Genomic DNA, 18472 nt, shown 5'->3' with positions numbered 1-18472 from the left:
ATAGGGAGATAGTAAGTAAACATATTTAAAGTACTGAAAGAAGCAGGGTGCCAGTGGCTAAGGCATGTAATCCTACCTCCACAGGAGGCTAAGATCTGACGATAATGATTTGAAACCAGTTTGAGCTGAAAACTTTGTAGGACTTATTCCCAAATTAACTAACAAAAAGTCAGAAATGGAGCAGTGGCTCAAGTGATAAAGTGTCAGCAATGAGCAAAAAAGCTAAGGGCAAATGCCCAGACCTTGAGTTCAAGCACCAGCAGCAGGGTATATATACATACATACACACACACACACACACACACACACACACACACACACACACACACACACACACACATATATACATATATATATATATATTTAGCAGGGTATATTTTTATTTACAAATTAACTTTATTTACATAAATAAATGAATAAATACAGAGGGTGGAAGCAGCGTGGACGAATTCATAGAATCCACAAACAAAAAGGTGACCGAACTCCAACAAATGTTCAAAGAGAATAAAGCTGCTGAGCTAACCACTCAAATGGAAATCAAGGAGTTAAAGGGGAGTGGGTGGTGGGTGGGGGGAGTGTAATGGGTACCAAGACATGTGAAAGGGTATCAATGTATGTGAATTAATGCACCTTCTATCTGGCAAATATCATGTAACCCTTTTATTAATTACAATAAAAAATATATATATAAAAGAAATCCATACATGATCTAAAACAAGAGATGCAAGCATCAAAAATGAGCAATTAGAAGTAAGGGGATTGAAAAATAAAGTAGTAAGCATTGAAAGCAGGTTAGACAATTCAGAAGAGAGAATTTCCGGGGTTGAAGATGATTTAGTTGTTATAAAGAACAGAAAATGAGTCCATTCAAATCTAGAAATTATGAGAAAATGCTTCAGGAGGTCCAAGATACAATTAGGAAGCATAATTTAAGGCTAATTGGTATTGAGGAGGGCCTGGAGAAAGAGTTCAATAGTATTGGAAATATACTTCAGGGAATAATCTCAGAGAACTTCCCAAATATCCAGAAGGAAAGGCCCATCCAGATACAAGAATTTTTTAGAACCCCAAACAGACCTGACCAGAAAAGGACATCCCACTGCCACATTATAATCCAAACTGAATCAATAGAGACCAAAGAAAGGATCCTAAAAGCAGCCAGGGAGAAGAGAGCAATGACCTACAAAGGCAAACCAATCAGAATAACCACAGATTTCTCAGCAGAGACAATGCAAGCAAGAAGATATTGGGAGGATATATGCCATGCCCTGAAGTCAAATAACTACCAACCAGGAATATTGTACCCAGCTAAGTTCTCATTGATAATTGAAGGAACAATAAAAACATTCCATTCCAGGGAAAAGCTGAAACATTATGTAGCAACCAAACCAACAGTACAGAAAATTCTCAAAGATGTTCTACACATAGAAAACCAAGACAAATGTAATATAGAGAAAGAAATGGCACCCAAACATCATACCATCTAAGTACCACAAGAACTGTCAAGACACAGGCCCTAATGAAAGCTTTTAAAAATGGCAGGAACTAAGAAATATTTCTCAGTCCTGATTCTCAATATCAATGAACTTAACTCTCCAATTAAACAACATAGACTATCTAGGTGGATCAAAAAGCAAGTTGCATCATTCTGCTGTCTTTAACAGACACATCTTACCCCCCAAAAAACAAATATTTTTTGAAAGTGAGAGGTTGGAATAAACTCTATCAAGCTAACGGCCCCCATAAACAGGCTGGAGTTGCCATCCTCATATAGTTTAGATTTCAAACTAAAATTAGTGAGAAAAGACAAAGACGGTTACTGTATACTACTAAAAGGATCTTTCCTCCGGGAGGACATAACCATCCTAAACATCTACACACCTAATCCCGGAGCACCGAACTTCATCAAGAAAACTTTACTTTCACTGAAACCATACATAGATCGAAACACAGTGATTGTTGGTGACTTTAACACACCACTCTCACCTATGGACAGATCAACAAGGCAAAAACTCAACAGAGAAACCTTAGAATTGAACAACTGTATAGACCAACTAGATCTAACAGGCATCTGCAGATTATTCCACCCAGCGATAACATAATACACTTATTTTTCAGCAGCACATGGAACATTTTCCAAAATAGACCACATTTTAGAACATAAAACAAACCTGGGCAGATTCAGAAACACTGAAATTATTCCCTGCACTCTCTCAGACCACAAGGGCATCAAATTGGAACTGAACACACATCTCCACCAACAAAAACCCTATAACATATGAAGACTGAACAACACATTGTTGAATCACCAATGGGTCATCGGGGAGATCAGAACAGAAATACAACATTTCATGGAATTTAACAAAAAGGAGCACACAAAATGCCAGCTCCTTTGGGACACGGCAAAGGCAGTACTCAGAGGAAAATATATAGCTCGGAATGCCTATAATAACAAATTGGAAAAATCACAAAGCAACAATTTAATGTGTCACCTTAAGCGCTTGGAAAAAGAGCAACAAACCAACCCTAATCCAAGTTGAAGAAAGCAAATTATTAAAATCAAAGCAGAATTAAATGCATTGGAGTTCAAAAAAATCTATGGACAGAATCAAGGAGTTGGTTCTTTGAAAAAATTAACAAAATTGACAGACCCTTAGCAAATTTTACCAAAAAAAGAAGGGAGCATACGGAAATAAACAAAATCACAGACGAAAATGGTAATATCATGACAGAAATTACCAAGATCCAGAGCATCATGAGGGAATACTTCTCAAACCTTTATTCCAACAAATTTGAGAATCTAGAAGAAATGGATGAATTTCTAGCCAATATTAGCATAACCACACTGAAGCAAGAAGACCTAACCCAACTAAACAGGCCTATTTCAAGCACTGAAATAGAAATGGCAATAAGAGACCTTCCACCGAAGAAAAGTCCAGGGCCAGATGGATTCACGGGTGAATTCTATAAGGTGTTCAAAGCAGAGCTCACACCAATACTCCTCAACCTATTCAACGAAATTGAAAATGAAGGCTCTTTACCAAACTCATTCTATGAAGCCAGTATAACCCTCATCCCCAAACCAGACAGAGATTCATCAAAGAAAGAGAACTATAGACCCATTTCTTTGGTGAACATTGATGCAAAATTTCTCAAAAAATACTGGCCAACCATCTACAAAAAGTCATCAAAAAATATACACTATGATCAAACAGGATTCATCACAGGGAGGCAAAGCTGGTTCAACATACACAAATCAATTACTATAATTCAACATATCAACTGGAGCAAGGACAATAATCACATGATTATCTCAATAGATGCAGAAAAGGAATTTGACAAGATGCAGCACCCTTTTATGCTAAAAGCTCTGGAGAAACTAGGAATCCATGGAACATTCCTCAGTATAATAAAGGCTGTGTATGACAAACCCACAGCTAGTATTATACTTAATGGAGAAAAGCTAAAGCCATTTCCTCTAAAATCAGGAATGAGACAAGGATGCCCACTCTCTCCATTACTCTTTAACATAGTATTAGAATTCCGGCCAGAGCAATAAGGCAAGAAGCAAGCATAAAGCAGATCCAAATAGGGAAGGAGGAAGTGAAACTTTCCCTCTTTGCCAATGACATGATTCTGTACTTAAAGAACCCTAGACTCCACTCCCAAGCTACTTGAGCTGATTCAAACTTTTGCAAGGTAGCAGGATATAAAATTAACCATCAAAAATCAACTGCCTTCCTCTATCCCAACAGTGAGAGGAATGAGGCAAAAATTAGGAAAGCAACTCCTTTTGCAATAGCCTCAAAGAAAATGTAGTACCTAGGAATTATCTTAACTAAGAATATAAAGGATTTTTTTTATGAAAACTTTAAAACCCTGAAAAAGGAAATTAAAGCAGAACTGAGGAAATGGAAAATCCTCCCATGCTCCTGGATTGGAAGAATCAACATTGTGAAAATGACAGTCTTTTCAAGGCTATCTACAAATTCAATGCAATACTGATGAATATCCCAATGTCATTCATTAAAGAAATAGAAGAGTCAATTTAAAATTTCATATGTAATAACAAAAGACCCTGTATAGCAAAAACACTCCTTAGCAGAAAGAACAGTGCAGGAGGAATTTCAATACCAAACTTTAGACTATTACAGAGCTATAATTATCAAAACAGCTTGGTAGTGGCACAACAACAGGCCTGAAGACCTGAGGACCCAGGTATAGAACTGAGGACCCAGATATTAAACCACAAACCTATGGCCACCTAATCTTTGACAAGGGAGCCAAAAGAATAGAATGGAAGAAAGACAGCCTCTTCAGCAACTGGTACTGGCAGAAATGATTAAGCACCTGCAGAAAACTAAAGTTGGATCCTTCTTTGTCACCTGCACTAGAATTAACTCCAAATGGATCAAAGACATTGAGGTAAAAGCCAACACACTGAAATCTTTACAAGAAGGAACAGGAGATACACTAGGCCTCCATGGCACAGGTTGAAACTTTCTTAATAAGGACCAAGAATCACAAAAATATCAGAGAAAGACTGGATAAGTGGGACTGCATTAAATTGCAGAGCTTGTGTATGGCAAAGGACATAGCTAGTAAATTAATTAGGAAGCCTACAGAATGGGAGAAGATCTTCACTAACCATACAACAGACAAAGGCCTCATATCTAAACTATATCAACAGCTCAAAAAATTGAATCACTCCAAAACTAATCTCCAAAGTAACAAACATCGCATTACAAGATGGGCCAAAGACTTAAAGAGAGTCTTCTCTGAAGAAGAAACAAAAATGGCCTATAGACACATGAAGAAATGCTCCACATCTCTGCTCATAAAAGAAATGCAAATCAAAGCAACTCTAAGATTCCATCTCACTGCAGTTAGAATGGCCAGGATCAAGAAAACTACTAACAACAGATGCTGGAAGGGATGTGGCCAGGAGGGATCATTACTACACTATTGGTGGGAGTGCAAACTCGTTCAACCACTATGGAAAGCAATATGGCAGTTCCTCAAAAGACTAAACATAGAGCTCCCCTATGACCCAGCAATTCCACTACTTGGCATTTACCCAATCATCCAGAAACAAGGACATACTAAATCCACTAGCACAACAATGTTCATTGCAGCACTATTTACCATAGCAAAGATATGGAACCAACCCAGATGTCCCTCGCTTGATGAATGGATCAACCAGATGTGGTATTTGTACACAATGGAATTATGCTGCTGTCAGAAAGAATGACACTGCCCCATTTGTAAGGAAATGGAAAGACAGAAAAAATCCTATTAAGTGAAGTAAGCCAGACTCAAAGGAACTTAGGCTCAATGGTTTCCCTCATTTGTCATAATCAGTAGAAACCTTGGGCTCTCCTAGCAGAGATTTACAATAGAACAAAACCTAGGTACATAGGCCATACAACATGACGGTAAATGAAAGGACCTCCAGGATATTGAAACAAAAGCCATATAATGAGTATTGTTGTCCTTAATGTACTATGTTATCTCTCATCTCTTTTGCTGTCCCTTGGTTATCTCATATTGTTACAGTATCTCACTTTGTTATCTGATATATTGGATATATTTGTATTTGGTTATTTGAAATTGGATAGGGAAGGGGGAAAACAAGATGAAGTGTGGTGTGAGGGAGAGGGAAAGGGGGACCAAGAGATGAGAAAGGGTATCAATGTATGTGAAGTAATGCACCTTCTATCTGGCGAATATAATGTAACCCTTCTATTAATTACAATAAAAAATACATGGAAAAAACAAATTAACTTTTTTACATAAATAAATAAATAAATAAATAAATGCAGAGGGTGGAAGCGGGTATGTCCGTGGACATTTAAAGTTTACATGGTTCATTTGTATGTCTCAAAATACCCAGTTTCTGAGAAAATGCTCCCGGCTGAAGTCTGAGGTCCTTTGTCTGGGCGTCCTACCCTGGGGTCAGGGACTCTCTCCGAGGCAGCCAGCGGTGATAAGTCTGGACTGCAGGCTCTCTCCCTTCTCAGGGACATGGGAAGTCATGGGGGCGGGGAGGCAGCAGGACTGGCACCCCCTATCCCCCAGCCAGCACCTTGATGCTCCTCACCCCGGCCGTACAAATAGGATGAAATGGCAGCCCCGAAACAGAGCCTGCTTTCCTATAGCTTGGTGAACTGAAGGTTTTCCTTGATGCCTAATTGAGATGATTTTGTCCTGTGACATCGTGTCTTCTGCCTCATCCTGAAGCAGGTCTTGCTCAGATGTTCTCACAGGGATTCTTCCAGTAAGGCTGATTTCATTCACTAGGGCCAAGTGAGCCATGGATTCCCCACCCCAAGTCCCCCACAAAATAGAGTTGGGAGGAGGAAAACCCACAGAAGAAACCATATAATTAAGCAATTAACACATGCTGCACATTTCTCAAGTCCACCATTTCTTGTGTACTTGTAAAATGAATATTTAAGAAACATAAAGATGCATGCAAATTGTACATTTGTAAATGTCTGTTTTTTCTATTTTACCCCATATGCAGTAACTCATGTGGTTATGTCTGTAGAGAGCTCTCAGGGTACTGGTATTGCTTGAACCACGGAAGTATTATTCTTGGCAGTCAGGTGGATTTCTGGACTCCGAAAATTGTGTTTCAAGTGTTAGGATTCATGTTGTGGTGTTTACACACTCTGTGATGCTTAAATTGCTGTAGCAGATGGTTGTTTGTTCCCTCTCCTCATAATCTCAAATCATCATGTTATAAGAATCCAGATATAATTTTGTAGAGTTCATAGAAGATTGAAAAAATAAGCTGAGCCATCAGATTCTGCACAATTGTTTGGTGGTAGCTTGAGAACAATTTTTGTTCCTTCTGCATTGAAAATGGAAGCTACCTGGTACTGGCACAAGAACAGGCCTGAAGACCAACGGAATAGAACTGAGGACCCAGATATTAAACCACAGACCTATGGCCACCTAATCTTTGATAAGGAAGCAAAAAAAATAGAACAGAAGAAAGACATCCTCTTCAGCTAGTGGTGCTGGCAGAACTGGTTAAGCACCTGCAGAAAACAAAGTTGGATCCTTCTTTGTCACTCTGCACTAGAATTAACTCCAAATGGATCAAAGACCTCAAGGTAAAAGCTGATACACTGAAAACTTTACAAGAAGGAACAGGAGATATACTAGGTCTCCTTGGCACAGGTCGAAACTTTCTTAATAAGGACCCAGAAACACACAAATTAAAGAAAGTTTGAGAAAATGTGACTGCATTAAAAGGACATAGCTAGCAAATTAACTAGAAAGCCTACAGAGTGGGAGAAGATCTTCACTATCCATACAACAGACAAAGGCCTCATATCTAAACTATATCAACAGCTCAAAAAAATGAATCACTCCAAAACTAATTTCCAAAGAAACAACCATCCCATTAAAAGGTGGGCCAAAGACTTAAAGAGAGTCTTCTCTGAAGAAGAAACAAAAATGGCCTATAGACACATGAAGAAATGCTCAACATCTCTGCTCATAAAAGAAATACAAATCAAAACAACTCTAAGATTCCATCTCACTCCAGTTAGAATGGCCAGGATCAAGAAAACTACTAACAACAGATGCTGGAGGGGATGTGGCCAGGAGGGATCACTACTACACTGTTGGTGGGAGTGCAAACTCGTTCAACCACTATGGAAAGCAGTATGGCAGTTCCTCAAAAGACTAAACATAGAGCTCCCTTATGACCCAGCAATTCCACTACTAGGCATTTACCCAATTGTCCAGAAACAAGGACATACTAAATCCACTAGCACAGCGATGTTAATTGCAGCACTATTTACCATAGCAAAGATATGGAACCAACCCAGATGTCCCTCAGTTGATGAGTGGATCAACAAGATGTGGTATTTTTACACAATGGAATTATGCTGCTGTCAGAAAGAATGACACTGCCCCATTTGTAAGGAAATGGAAAGACTTAGAAAAAATCCTATTAAGTGAAGTAAGCCAGACTCAAAGGAACTTAGGCTCAATGGTTTCCCTCATTTGTCATAATCAGTAGAAACCTTGGGCTCTCCTAGCAGAGATTTACAATAGAACAAAATCTAGATACATAAGGCCATATAGTATGACGCTAAATGAAAGGACCTGCAGGATATAGAAACAAAAGCCATATAATTGGTGATTGTTGCCCTTAATGTCTATGTTATCTCTCATCTCTTTTGCCATCCCTTGGTTATCTCATATTGGTATAGTATTTCACCTTGTTATCTGACATATTTTATATGTGCTTAATTGATTATTTGAAATTGGATAGGGAAGGGGGAAATCAGGTGAGCAGGGATGGGGGGGCGGGAAATGGGGACCATGACACGAAAAAGTGTATCAATGTTTGTGAAGTAATGCACCTTCTATCTGGTGAATAAAATGTAACCCTTATATTAATTACAATAAAAATATGTCGAAAAAATGAAAATGGAATCTCCCCTGTAAAAGGCTCAATATCCCATGCAAGTGAAGCACCCATAAGCCTTCACAAAGATTGAGATTATTTTCTGGCTTTTGTCAGAATGCTCACATGATCAGACACATGCTTGGTTTCTGGCTGGGTCTGCTAAAATATTTGTAGTGGTACAGTCGCATACCATGTGATTTACCAAACTGTTTCATAAAACCATTTACACTCCAGATGAAAAGTGATATTGCAATGATGTGATTTTAACAACTCTAGGAAGAATACTGTCACAAGCAGTGCTTGTCTGCAGCTGGCTTCAGCGTTAGACTGTTGGTAGCTTGCTGTCATGGCAGTCTGTAGGCCACTACCAGTTTGGGTTTGTTACAATAGAGTGCTTAGAGTCCACATTTGTTTGTTGCTGACTGAATATGCAGTAGGATCCACAACCAAAGGGGAGTTCTTTGCTTCTCTTCTCTGCTTACTAGATTGGCTAAACTAAAAACCCAAAACAGATTTTTAAAATATGAGTCTGGACTATTCTATGAGGTTCTAATACTTTTTCACATAGCAACCATCGGAACATGATTCATCATGTTCAGTGAGTAGCTTAGGACCCAGTCTTCAGGCATACCAAAAGCTATGCTAAGTATCCTAAAAAGATTCATAGGCATATGTTTATTTCCAAATGCTTCAAATTGTATACACTAGATGTGGAAGGCTTTTTTTCCATGCCAGCTATACAGCAATAAACACAAAAGGCAAGATTCTAGGTACTTGTGCAGATCTGATCATGGTAAGAATATTTATATGCAGGTAACATTTATTAGATACCTGCTTTATTGTAGGAATCTCTACTTTGTCTTTATGCTTTCAATTAATTCTTATCCACTGAGGTAGAGAGAGTTTTAATGTGCAACTTATAGATAAGGAAACAGATTTAAAGGGGCAAAGTGACTTACTTCCAAGTCATACAATATGGCAGGGTCAGCACTAGAATTGGGCCAGGTCTTGTGGTACTATATATGGAAACTTTGGTACCAGGAATCTCCATCTAAGGAAGACACAGTGCAGAAGTCAATACAGGACATTCAGCGAGAGATTTGCTCCCCTAATTTGAGGTACCATGATCAAGATGCTGTCCTCTCACCCCTGGCTCTTTTTTTTCTCTTAAAGAAACACTGTGATGTTTAGCTACTTCTGAATTCTTGGAGCATTTAAACTCTAGCCCTTTAGGTAGAGAGTTGTTTTATTGATTGGACTCTCTCCCCACCTTATTACACAAAGAACTCTAATCTCTTCCTGTCTAGCCTCTTCATTATGTTTCTAGCTCCTTATATTCAGGAGCAGTATTTCCTCTTTTCTGGTACCATGACAATATAGTTGTTCAATAAATACTTATTTCATGTAAAAGTAAATAATACAACTGGTGTTTTTAGACTTAACAATATTTCAGTTGATTCACAAATACTGAGCTGTAGTGGATTATTTTTAAAAAAAACATAATACTTGGGGATGGGAGTTTGGCCTAGTGCTAGAGTGCTTGCCTAGCATGCATGAAGACCCGGGTTCGATTCCTCAGTACCACATGCATAGAAAAAAGCTGGAAGTGGTGCAGAGGCTAACGTGGTAGAACTCTAGCCTTGAGAAAGTCCAAGGGCATGGATCAGGCCCTGAGCTCAAGCCAAGGACTGGCAAAAAACAAACAAAAAAACAAAAAAAAAACCCAGAATACTTGTGTCTTGATTCTCATTCTGTTTTCAGGATATATCAGTGAGCCACTTTCCACAACATCTTTTTTGAAGACCTGATTAAGACACCTGGCTCCATAGCATTCTTGCTCTGTTGTTGTGAACCAATCCTTTTATTCCAGTAACCTAATCCAATTGGCTCCCTTATCAAAGATTAGGTCACCATAGGTCTGGTCTGTGGGTTGATGTCTGTGTCCTCAGTTCTATTCCATTGTTCTTCAGGCCTGTTGTTGTGCCAGTACCAAGCTGTTTTGATAATTATAGCTCTGTAATAGAGTCTAAAGTTTGGTATTGAAATTCCTCCTGCACTGTTCTTTCTGCTAAGAAGTGTTTTTGCTATACAGGGTCTTTTATTATTCCATATGAAGTTTTAAATTGCCTCTTCTATTTCTTTAAAGAATGACGCTGGGATATTGATGGGTATTGCGTTGAATTTGTAGATAGCCCTTGGCAAGATTGTCATTTTCACGATGTTGATTCTTCCAATCCAGGAGCATGGGAGGATTTTCCATTTCCTCAGTTCTGCTTTAATTTCCTTTTCCATGGTTTTAAAGTTTTCATCAAAGAAGTCCTTTACATTCTTAGTTAAGATTTATTTTCTTTGAGGCTATTGCAAAAGGAGTTGCTTTCCTGATTGTTGCCTCATTCTTCTCACTGTTGGCATAGAGGAAGGAAGTTGATTTTTGAGGGTTAATTTTATACCCTGCCACCTTTCCAAAGTTTTGAATCAGCTCAAGGAGCTTGGTAGTGGAGTCTACAGAGTTCTTTAAGTACAGAATCATGTCATCAGCAAAGAGGGAAAGTTTCACTTCCTCCTTCCCTATTTGGATCTACTTTATGCTTGCTTCTTGCCTTATTGCTCTGGCTAGGAATTCTAATACTATATTAAAGAGGAGTGGAGAGAGTGGACATCCTTGTCTGATTCCTGATTTTAGAGGAAATGGCTTTAGGTTTTCGCCATTTAGTATAATGCTAACTGTGGGTTTGTCACACAGAGCCTTTATTATACTGAGGAATGTTCCATGGATTCCTAGTTTCTCCAGAGCTTTTAGCATGAATGGGTGTTGGATCTTGTCAAATGCCTTTTCTGCATCTATTGAGACAATCATGTGATTCTTGTCCTTGCTCCTGTTGATGTGTTGAATTATATTGACTTGCATATGTCAAACCACCTTTGCCTCCCTGTGATGAATCCTGTTTGATCCTAGTTTATCAGTTTTGGAGAGTTGCTGAAGATGATTAACCAGTATTTTGTTAAGAAGTTTTGCATCAATATTCATCAAGGAAATGGTTCTACAGTTCTCTTTCTTTGATGAATTCCTGTCTGCTTTTGGGATGAGGTTCATGGTGGCTTCGTAGAATGAGTTTGGCAAATATCCTTCGCTTTCAATTTCATTGAAGAGCTTGAGGAATATTGGTGTGAGCTCTGCTTTGAAGGCTTTATAGAATTCAGCTGTGAATCTATCAGGCCCTGGGCTTTTCTTGGATGGGAGGTCTCTTTTTGCCATTTCTGTTTCAGTACTTGAAAAAGGTCTGGGTAGTTGAATTAGGCTTTCTTGGTTCAGTTTGGGTATGTTAATATCAGCCAGAAATTTATCCATCTTTTCTAGATTCTCAAATTTGTTGGCATAAAGGTTTGAAATGTATTCCCTTATGATGCTCTGGATCTTGGTAATTTCTGTGGTGATATTTCCATTCTCATCTGTGATTTTGTTCATTTGGGTGTGCTCTCTTGTTTTTTGGTAAGATTTGCTAAGGGTCTGTCAATTTTGGTAATTTTTTCTAAGAACCAACTCCATGTTTTGTTGATTCTTCCTATAGTTTTTTTTTTAGATTCCAATTCATTTACTTTTGCTTTGATTTTAATAATTTGCTTCCTTCTACTAGAATTGGGATTGATTTGTTACTCTTTTTCCAAGAGCTTTAGGTGCACTATTAAATTGTTGATTTGCGCTCTTTCCACTTTGTTAATGTAGGCACTCAGAGCTGTAAATATTCCTCTGCGTACTTTCTGTGTTGTGTCCCAAAGGAGCTGGTACTTTGTGTGCTCCTTTTCGTTAAATTCCATAAACTGTCAAATTTCTCTTCTGATCTCCTTGATGACTCATTGGTGATTCAACAATGTGTTGTTCAATCTCCATGAGTTACAGGGTTTTCATTGGTGGAGATTGGTGTTCAGTTCCAATCGGATGCCCTTGTGGTTGAGAGAATGCAAGGAATAGTTTCAGTGTTTCTGTATCTGCACAGGTTTGCTTTGTGCCCTAAAATGTGTTCTAGTGTAGAAAATGTTCAATGTGGTGCTGATAAAACCATATATTCTGGTGTTGCTGGGTGGAATAATCTGCAGATGTCTGTTAAGTCTAGTAGGTCTATGCAGTTGTTCAATTTTGAGATTTCTCTGTTAAGTTTTTGCCTGGTTGATCTGTCCATAGGTGACCGTGGTGTGTTAAAGTCACCAACAATCACTTTATTTGGATCTATGTGTGGTTTTAGTAAAGAGTAAACTTTGCTTGATGAAATTGGTTTCTCTGACACTAGCAATGTAAATATTTAGGATGGTTATATCCTCTTGGAGGAGAGATCCCTTTATTAGTATGCAGTAACCTTCTTTGTCTCTTCTCCTAATTTTAATTTGAAGTCTATTTTCTCTGATATGAGGATGGCAACTCCAGCATGTTTATGGGGGGCGTTATCTTGATAGATTTTTATTCCAGCCTCTCACTCTCAAAATACGTTTGGGTTTTGGATAAGATGTGTTTCTTGAAGACAGCAGAAAGGTGGATCTTGCTTTTTGATCCAACTAGACAGTGTATGCCATCTACTTGGAGAGTTAAGTCCATTGATATTAAGGGTTAGTATTGAAAAATATTTACAAGTTCCTGCCAAGTTTTTAGGGCCTGTGGCTTGTCAGTTCTTGCATTAATTAGCTGGTATGATTTTTAGATGCCATTTCTTTGTCAGTACCATGTTTGTGCTGATTTTCAACGTGTGGAACATCTTTGAGAATTTTCTGTAATGCTGGTTTGGTTGATAGGTGATGTTTCCACTTTTCCTTGCTTGACCAGTGATGTTCCCCGAAAATGGACCTTTCGGATTTTATGAAAGGGTGATACTTATTTAAATTTTTCTTTTGCTTCTTTTGGCATTGCTTTGACAGACAAAGGGAGAGGTCTTGACAGGTCAAGGTCTTGTTTCCCACTTGACCTCTCAATCAAACTTAGCAACATCATGCAACTTGAGATTTCATGAACCCTGCTAGGGTTGTACGTATTGCACTTGAAAAGCTTTGTATGGAGGACAATTCACAATGTCAGGAGTTCATATAATTACATTTCCACAATATGCAATACCCTTGTTAGAAGCACCTGTAGCAAGAAATTTCTGTTTCCAGCAGTGCTCAATTAGCAGCCACCAGAGATTAGAGGGACATTGGTCTCAGCGGCTTTGTTCTTTCTTACGCTGATGTCTGGTGTGTCCACTGCCCCCAAGAGTCCTGCTGGTCCCTGATTGTTATAGAGGCTAGCCAGGGCTGCATATATGTTAGGGCAAGCTCATACCTCTGCATATCCTCCTATCTCATGTGTATGTGTGTGTATGCGTGTGTTTCTCTGTCTCAGAAAGAGAAAGAGAGAGAGAGAGACACAGAGAGAGGGATCAATGAAATGCATTTTAGAGAAACACTATGCATTAAGTGAGGATCCTGTCTTTTCCCATCATGTCATGAATTTTGGCCCCAGAATAATGTTTCCCCCTGGTGCTGAGGCAGGAGCATTATAAGGTCTGGGTTTATTGTTGGGTGATATACATTTACATCCATCAGGTAGTATGTACATTCCTTCTTGAACATTGATATTCCTTCTTGTGTTTTCCTTACACTTTCCCTCCCCCCTTATTTCTTCCTTTCTTTCATTACTTCCTTTTCTTTCCCTCTCTATTCCCTCCCTTCTCCTTCCCTTCCTTTCATCTTGTCTTCATTTCTTTTTCTTTCTCCTCCTTCCTTTTCTTCCTTCCTTTCTCTTCCTTCCTTCTCTCACATCCCTTCCCTTTCCTTCCCTTCCAATCCTTCCTTCCATCCCTTTCTTCCTCCCTTCCTCCCTTTCCTTTCCTTTTCTTTTTCAGCACACAAGATTTTCTGTAATCATCACTTTGGTTTATTTTCTTACTCTAGGGAAGGGAAATCACTGAAGGATGTTAATGGACAGATGTAATATGCATGTTGGCTAACATTTCCCTGGAACAAATTAAGGCCAACTCAAATGGATTTCACTGGATTTCAGCTGCCTAGACAGTGTTGTGGATTTTTGGAGAAGTGAAAGAGAAGACACACCTCTGGTGACACTGAGCTTCCCATGGTATGTGCCCAGTGTGACCGTACAGCTGTGCACTCACTTGCTAACCTGATGTTGTCTATTTCTATCCAGGTTGATTTCATACATATGCTTTAAAGAACAAGAGGATTTGATTTGGCTAAATCAAAAGCTAATTCAAACATCTGAGATGAACACTAGTTGACCCTAACCATAAGAGAAAATTCTGTGAATTTAGAGGGAGAAGGAAAGCATGTGTTCTACTTAGGCAAATAAAAACAGAGAGAATGGACCAGAAAATGATAACTGAAGCCAAGCCATGCAATTTACCAGACTCTGCTAGGTGTGTCTTAAATACATCAAGTGGGAAGGTGAGGGATACAGTTTTCCCCCAGAACTGACAACTTAGCATGCACCAGACATAGAGGAAACATTCTCCCTCCCTCCCTCCCTTCCTCCCTCTTCTTTCTTCCTTCCTTCCCTCCCTCCCTACTTTCTCCCTTCTTTCTCCTATGTCAATCAGTGCTGGCATTCAGGACCTCAGTATTGCTCAACTTCCTTGCTCAGCTGGCTCTTGAGCACTTGAGCCAGGATTCCTGCTCTGTTTTTTGCTGGCTGTGTTGGAATTGGAATCTTGGGCTTTTCTGCTTAGCTTGGAACTCTGATCTTTTGAGGCTTTTACTCTCTAGAATAGCTACAAACAGAGCCATGAGCTCCCAGTGCCAGGCTTGAAATCACTTTAAAAAAACATAACTAAACTACCTCAGACTCTAGATGAACATGAACCCTGTTAGAATTGGCAGATAGTGCCAATTCACTTCAGGGGATTGTACTGGGATTACAAAAATTGGTTTCATTTGCTTCATTGGTTGGTAATTTGTACCAGTCCTGGGCATCATCTCAGAGTCTGGGAACTTCCCCTGAGCTTTTTTGCTCAGCCTAGCACTCTACCACCTGAGTCACAGCTCCAGTTTTGGCTTTTTGATGCTTACTTGCAGATAAGAGTCTCAGAGACTTTCCTGCCTGGGCTGCTTTGTACTGTAATGCTCAGAATGCAGCTTTATGAGTAGCTAGGATGACAGGCATGAGCTAAAGTGCCAGGCAAAAAGTCTGGTTTGCTAATGTATATTATGCGCCCAAATGGTAACAAACCCTCAGGCACAATGAATGAATGTATTTTTTGTGCCTTGCTAACCTTCTGTGCCCAGAGTGGGTATTCTTTTCTTTGTTTATTTTGCTTTCATCTGAGGTACGAGGGATGGGCCCCAGAGCCTAACACATACTAGAGAAGGATTAGACCACTGAGTCACAATCTACATCAACTTTTCTTTCTTTCTTTTTGTTATAATTTTAGTCTTGCAACATCCATCTTGTGGCTAATGGAGGGAATGCTACCTTAACAGAAACTGGTTCTGTGATCAAATATACAACCAAAAGAGTGGCTTTTTCCAACTAACCGATGATTTGTGAGACTGTAACTGACTACTGTTAAAATGACAATGCCCAGCTGGGTGCCAGTGGCTCACACGTGCCAGCCTAGTTACTCAGCAGGCTGAGATCTAAGGATAGTGGTTCAAAGCCACCCTGGACATGAAAATTTGTGAGACTTTTATCTCCAATCAAACACCAGAAAACTGGAAGTGGTGCTGTGGTTCAAGTGGTGGAGCACCATCTTTGAGCTGAAGAGCTCAGGAACAGCACCCAGACCCACAGTTCAAGCCCCATGATGGACCAAAATGAAAAAAAAAGAAAGATGACATTTCCCTTCCTTTCTGTGGCCACTACTTACATGGCTCTTCTTAAATGAGTACTTTAGCTGCATTCATTATGAACATGGATGCAGATAAAAAACCAAATGTTTCTCTTTACAATTGGCAAAAGCAATATGCCCCATTGGGTGTTGGTGGCTCACGCCTGTAATCCCAGCCACTTAGGATGTTGAGATCTGAGGATTTCAGTTCAAAGATGATCAAGGCAGGAAAGTCCATGAGACTCTTATCTCCAGTTAAACAATAAAAGGTGTGCTCAAGTGATAGAGGATCCAGGCCTTGAGTTCACACACACACACAAACACAAACAACACAATATGCTAATATAGAACTTAAGCACACCGATTGAACATGTCTGGTTTTTGTACATATTTAATAAAATTAAGTTATCTGTTATTCAGGAATTTTATTTTTGTTTTTATTTTATGGTAGTCCAGGGGCTTGAACTCAGCACCTCACATTTCTGCTCTCTTGGCTCAAGACTAGTGCTCTATCGCTCAAACCATAGCTTGACTCCCAGCGTTATGGTGATTAATTGAAAATAGCATCACGGACTTTTCTGCCTGGGCTGGCTTTGAACCACCATCTTCAGATCTCACCCTCCTGAGTAGCTAACATTACAGATCTGAACTACCAGCCCCTATCTAGTTTCAGTTTTGAAGTGACTACCTAGTTCAATGACAGGTGGAGAGAACAGAAAAGCTGCTGATGGAGGAAGTGAGGAATAGGACTGCAATCCAGGAATTCATCCTGGAGGGGTTTCCTGCCATCCAGCACCTGGGCATCATTTTCTTCCCGATGCATCTGGTGGCATACTTGGCCTCCATCCTGAGCAACATGCTCATCATCACCGTCACTGTCGCCGATCCTCACCTCCACACACCCATGTACTTCTTCCTCAGCAGCTTCGCCTTTTTGGAATGCTGCTGCATCACCATTGTGATTCCCGAATTGTTGAGCATCCTTTTGTTAGGCAGGCAGACCATTTCCTTTGTGGCTTGTTTTGCACAAGCCTTCCTCTTTCTTTTCCTGGGGACAACTGTGTTCTTCCTCATGGGAGTTCTATCCCTGGATCGGTACCTGGCCATTTGCAGACCTCTACATTACCCAACCATCATGAACAGGAAGGTATGTTTCTTGCTGGTCACTTCCTGCTTAGTGTTGGGATTTCTCTTCATGGTGACTCCAGTCCTGGCCCTCTCTCGCTCATCATTCTGTGGCCCCAATGTCATCAATCACTTCTTCTGTGATTTTGGACCCTTGTCAAGTCTTTCCTGTTCTGACACCAGGCCCATTGACAGCTTGTTCTTCATGTTGGCCATGTGTGTCCTCTTCACATCCCTAATGGTCACTGTGGTGGCCTACAGCCACATAGCAGCCATGATCATGCACCTCCCCTCCACCAAGGAGCGGCAGAGAGCTTTCTCCACCTGCTCCTCCCACCTCATGGTTCTCTCCCTTATGTACGGCAGTTGTGTCTTTATCTATGTGAAGCCGAAGCCAACAAGCAGGCTGGACTCCAACAGAGAGGCTGCCCTGGTGAACACGGTGGTGACTCCACTACTGAACCCTGTCATCTACACCCTGCGCAACAAGCAGGTGCACCGGGCTCTCCGAAAGACACTGTGCAGGAGGGGGACACAGAGGTAAGAAGGATCACGTGACCTGGGAGACAAAGGTCGCATGAAGTCATGAATTTTCCTGTGACCAAGATTTGGCCCCCATGAGTGACCTGGACACCTTGAGTCTTTATATATCTTGTGGAATGAACCCTCTGTTTTCTCATAGCTATGTTTCCTGTGATGTGCAATTCTGTCCTCTCCCTCAGTCATCTGCATGTTGGTGACTATTAATTACAAACTCCTTTACATGAGCAATTATCAATCCTGCATTGATACAGTGAATTTTTATTAGTCTTTGACATAAAGCATATGCTTGGTTTCTCTGAAATGTGTTGATTCATTCTCTCTCTTCCTTTCACTCTCTCTATGCACAAACTTGTTTACATGGAAATAATAATCATTTATTAAATGGTACTAAAATAATTTGAATGGAACTTTTGGTCGAGATTATGAGGAAAATGATTGAAAGGGTACCAATGGTAGATCCACATTCTTCACTGATTGTTTAGCCAAGATCAAAATGTTTCCACCATTCCTGTCCTTGGTGATCCATCTGTCACATCAGAAGTGCTCTTCCTTGCTTCCCTCAGCCATT

General features: G+C 39.9%; 1 protein-coding gene across 1 annotated transcript; it reads left to right on the top strand.

Annotated features, from left to right (window-relative positions):
* Positions 1-11536: 11536 nt before the first annotated feature.
* On the top strand, positions 11537-17905 carry LOC150054444 (olfactory receptor 6E1-like). The gene is made up of 3 exons (XM_090347023.1): positions 11537-11548; positions 16117-16143; positions 16997-17905. Exons 1-3 carry the CDS (start codon positions 11540-11542, stop codon positions 17903-17905), a joined length of 945 nt encoding a protein of 314 aa, XP_090203149.1. The 5' UTR covers positions 11537-11539.
* The last annotated feature ends 567 nt before the right edge of the window (positions 17906-18472 follow it).

Source organism: Megascapheus bottae, chromosome 15 (genome assembly GCF_031878675.1).
Source record: "Megascapheus bottae isolate mThoBot1 chromosome 15, mThoBot2.hap1, whole genome shotgun sequence".
NCBI classification, from domain to species: Eukaryota; Metazoa; Chordata; class Mammalia; order Rodentia; family Geomyidae; genus Megascapheus; species Megascapheus bottae.
The sequence above is the reverse complement of the archived record's forward strand: the minus strand, read 5'-3'. Positions and strand labels throughout refer to the sequence as shown.